Source organism: Cariama cristata, unplaced genomic scaffold (assembly GCF_000690535.1).
Source record: "Cariama cristata isolate BGI_N322 unplaced genomic scaffold, ASM69053v1 scaffold20409, whole genome shotgun sequence".
NCBI classification, from domain to species: Eukaryota; Metazoa; Chordata; class Aves; order Cariamiformes; family Cariamidae; genus Cariama; species Cariama cristata.
Window position 1 is genome coordinate 58049 of NW_009636618.1, and position 3853 is coordinate 61901.

The 3853-nt window shown below is 38.1% G+C and overlaps 1 protein-coding gene across 1 annotated transcript in view; it reads right to left on the bottom strand.

Moving 5' to 3' along the window:
- The window catches only part of LOC104167664 (slit homolog 3 protein-like), a gene marked incomplete at its 5' end in the record, with an annotated part of 58013 nt that extends 54972 nt beyond the window's left edge, over positions 1-3041 (bottom strand). The window contains one exon of the mRNA XM_009707985.1: positions 2878-3041. Within this exon, the coding sequence (XP_009706287.1) occupies positions 2878-3041 (164 nt within the window). The remainder of the gene's footprint in view (positions 1-2877) is intronic.
- Positions 3042-3853: the final 812 nt, after the last annotated feature.

Below are 3853 nucleotides of genomic sequence, written 5' to 3' on the forward strand. Positions count from 1 at the left end.
CCACTCCTCTCTCCTATCCTCATACAAAAAGTACTTCCCTTTCTTCTCTTAATTTACTGAACAATCATATTTTTTGTCATGCCAGGTCCTTCCTGACAGTACCCTTTATGATATTTTGTAGAATCCAAGTGAATGTGGAGAAAACATAGATTCAGGACAATCTCAGAATTTTATGACTTCAGAACTGGTCCTTTCCTTGATGTCCAAGTATTACGCTCACTTAAGTTTAACTACTCATGGGTGTGATTCTGACACTGGCTGAGTACCTCCGCTCCCACAGAGCTCACACTTTCTGTGCATCCTCATCACTTCTCAAAGGTCAAAGACCAGGTCAGGATAAAATCCCTCACCATCCCTCACATTGCTTCTTTAAGCAACCCCTCATATTCACTGCATTTTCCCCCACAAAACCATCTTTCTGACCACTGACATGTACCAAACATATTAAACAAACTACACAAAAATATCAGGACCTTGAAACAAGAACCCTTGGAGAAGAGAGACGCAAATTTACAAAAGGATTTAAAATAAAATTCTTTCCTCATATACTGAGCAAAAGATGTAAAAACTTGACAGGGAGAATCTCACAGTCAGCAAGGACACTGACAATTTACTAAGCACTGCCATCCCAGTGGGACTGTGCAGGCTCATCCCTGGATAACACAAAGCACGGCTCAATAGTCTGCCTTTGAAAGGTAAAGATTCATACCTCATGGACTTTTCTGCACAGAGACATGCTGCATTAAATCCTGGGATGAAACATATTCCTCAAAATGAAAACATGGAAAATTCCTGCTAAATGCCAAGTCTGAAGCAGTCATGATTCAAAGGGACAACTTGAGCAAAACAGGTGCCAAGGATGTCTGTTCTCTGGATTGATTTACAAACTAAGATTCTTCTAAAACCATTGGACGTTCCCCCTGTCTCATGTGAGCATACAGCAAGTCGAGTTCAATGTATCTTATCGCCATCTGGAGACTCTACAGGCAAGGGTATCTTCTCTGTTGAGCTTTTGAATAGCATTAATTTTCATCCAGCTGAAATCTCTGTTCTGAAGCTGTACAATCCCTGCTCTCCTCCTTCATAAGTCAGGTTTATGCCTTTTCCATGTGGTTTTGATATACTCGTAGAACTGGAGGCCAAGCAAAAAAACAGCCTAATGCCTCAAGGAAAAGACCCCCAAGATAAGAACTCACACAAAATATTATTCTGAACATCACTAGGTACTGTTTTCTGCATTGTTGCTCTTCTTAGCTATGACCTTTCATAAATGATATCAGATGGTGTTTGCCTTATCCAATAGCCTGTACCATTGTTCAAGGCATGCACGCACACATATAACATTAATTTCTCTAGCCTATTAATAAAAGCAGAAGAAAACAACAACGGCAAATAGGGTACAGATTTATACTGATCTGTTTCAGCAGTCTGCTTTCCTTTCTAAATTATATTTATGCATTTTCATTTCTAGTTTCTTTAAATACAAATATTACTGACTAATTATCTTGTTAGCATGATGGACACAATCCAAAAACCTAGATAAATGTATGTCACAATTTCAGTTGTGGTTACAAATTTTGTGGCCTGAGTCACAAGTGATTGAAGACTTTAACAAGCATGCCCAAGAAAGCTTGACTGCAAATGAAGTTATCTTTATTTCATTTTCCCTATAAAGAGAAGATTTAGCTCAGCATATTACTCGCAGAGATACACAAAGCACAACGGCTTGTTTTGGGCTGCTGCCATTAAGTTTCATGCTGCATCCCCATCTAGAGTCATTAATCTTTTACCACCAGGAACACAATTAATCATCGAGTGGTTTTTGTTTGTTTGTTTGTTTTTTTTCAGAGAAAAAAGAGAAAAATCATAGTAATTTTTATAGAAAACATTGCAAGGTAGTCCATCAATAACAGTAATTTTTCTTCTCAGTACACACTAATAGATTTGCTCACTGAAACCTGCTTGTCTTTACAGTATACAAAAATGCAGTAATCTAAAATACATATAACCAATTAAAAAAAAAACACACATGAAGAAGCAGGCTGCTTAATTGTGCTGTATAAGGCAATAAATGTCCTTTTACTGATAGGCAAACCATAAATAAAGAACGGATAGGGCTGAGAAAAATATGTTTACGTTACTTCAGAGGTTATTTTCAGATGGAAACATTTTTCCATCTAGCTCACAACACAAAATCTTTGCCTGAACTGTGATGCGAGTTTTTATTCAAAACTTAGTAAACCCAAAAATCTTACCAACTTCAATGGCAGTTTTACTTGATTTAGTGCATGTTACTTGTGGATACAGAAAAAAATCATTCTATGAAAGCATATGAATTGATGCAATCCCCTCACCCCCAGCTTCACTCACATTCTAGGTCAGAAATGCCCATTGCCAGTGGTATAAAAATCTCACTCATACTGTTCTCAGCCTTTTAGGTATGAGAACTTACTTGAGCTCAGCTCTCATTAAGGTCAATAAGAGTTCTGCCTGAATACAAATGACGATCCAACCACCTTCCACCCCTTCAAAATATGACATTTGCCACATGGATTCATATACATCTTCATCGTTTTCCTTAGACATTTTACAACCTAGTAATTCTTTAAAATTAAACGTCACAAGCTTTTCTCTTTTTTCTTTTCTTTGTTTTTAAGAGACACACAGAAGACAGCCTATAGACTGCCCTGCCTTTTTTTTTAATCCATAAGGTAATTGGCTTTCTGGAGAACTAACTGAATTTTCCAAATTTAATTTTAAAAGATGCTCCATAACATCCATTATAGCAAACACTGTCCTGCAGATTCGATTAGTAGGCTCTCTGGACCTGCTTATTTCTGAATTGAAAGTGCAGTACAGCCTGGATAAATGAATTACCTGAGCAGCGGAACTTCTTGCTCTTGATCTGGCTGATTCGTTTGTTGGCAAGGCGACGCGGATTGCTGCATCGAGCGCCGCTGGTTTCTATCGGATTATCCTGCAGGTAATCAGCCAGCCACTTCAAATGGCAGTCGCACACAAATGGATTCTGAGCTAAATGTCTGTGAGAAGGATGGGATGTTTAATCAGAAGTGACCTGTGGCACTGTACTCCATCACTGTTTTTCACAAACGCAAACCTGAAGAGTAGAGTAATTGAATAAGCTTCCAAAAACCCAGGTCTGGCGGAAACCACACGGAGCTGCACATGAATGGGAGAATTCTGTGAGCTATCACATTTCGTAGCTCATTAAGCCTGTTGCAAGTCCTTTCACAGAGAAAACAAAAATTAAGATAGCAAAGCCTGCTTTAAAGGACACTCCTCCTGTCTACAAAGTCCAATGTTTTCTCCTGAGAGCTTGACATGCTGCATTTTGAGAGAAATGCACCTTTTTAGATGTACCTGACCTGAAGATCATTTCGTATCCTGGTTTAAAAGAAATTTTATTGGCAAGCTTAGTTTCCTAGGGATCAAAATGTGAATTAAAGTGCCTTGGATCTGTGGGCAAAGCCAAAAGTGATCCAGAGGTCCTTTCTCAATGGTGAAATTGACATTTGCATATATTCATCATGCATAAGAGTATTCCCCTTATATGTATTTCTTCCTGGAGAAAATATTTTTACTTTTGAGACTGAACTGTTTATGCAATGTAGAACTTGACTCTATCTTTCACCAAAATTTGCACAATATATTTCCCACACAATTGGAAATAGGTATTATAGCATTGATTTTAACTGGATGTTTGGACTTTGTTAACAGAAATCTGCTGGAGTATCTTAGAAAAAAACAGCATTTCTCTGCTGCTGTTATGATTCATTCTGCTTGACAAAGTTGAGCACTATATCAGGAGAGTTTGTCAGGTCTTTGTCAGGGC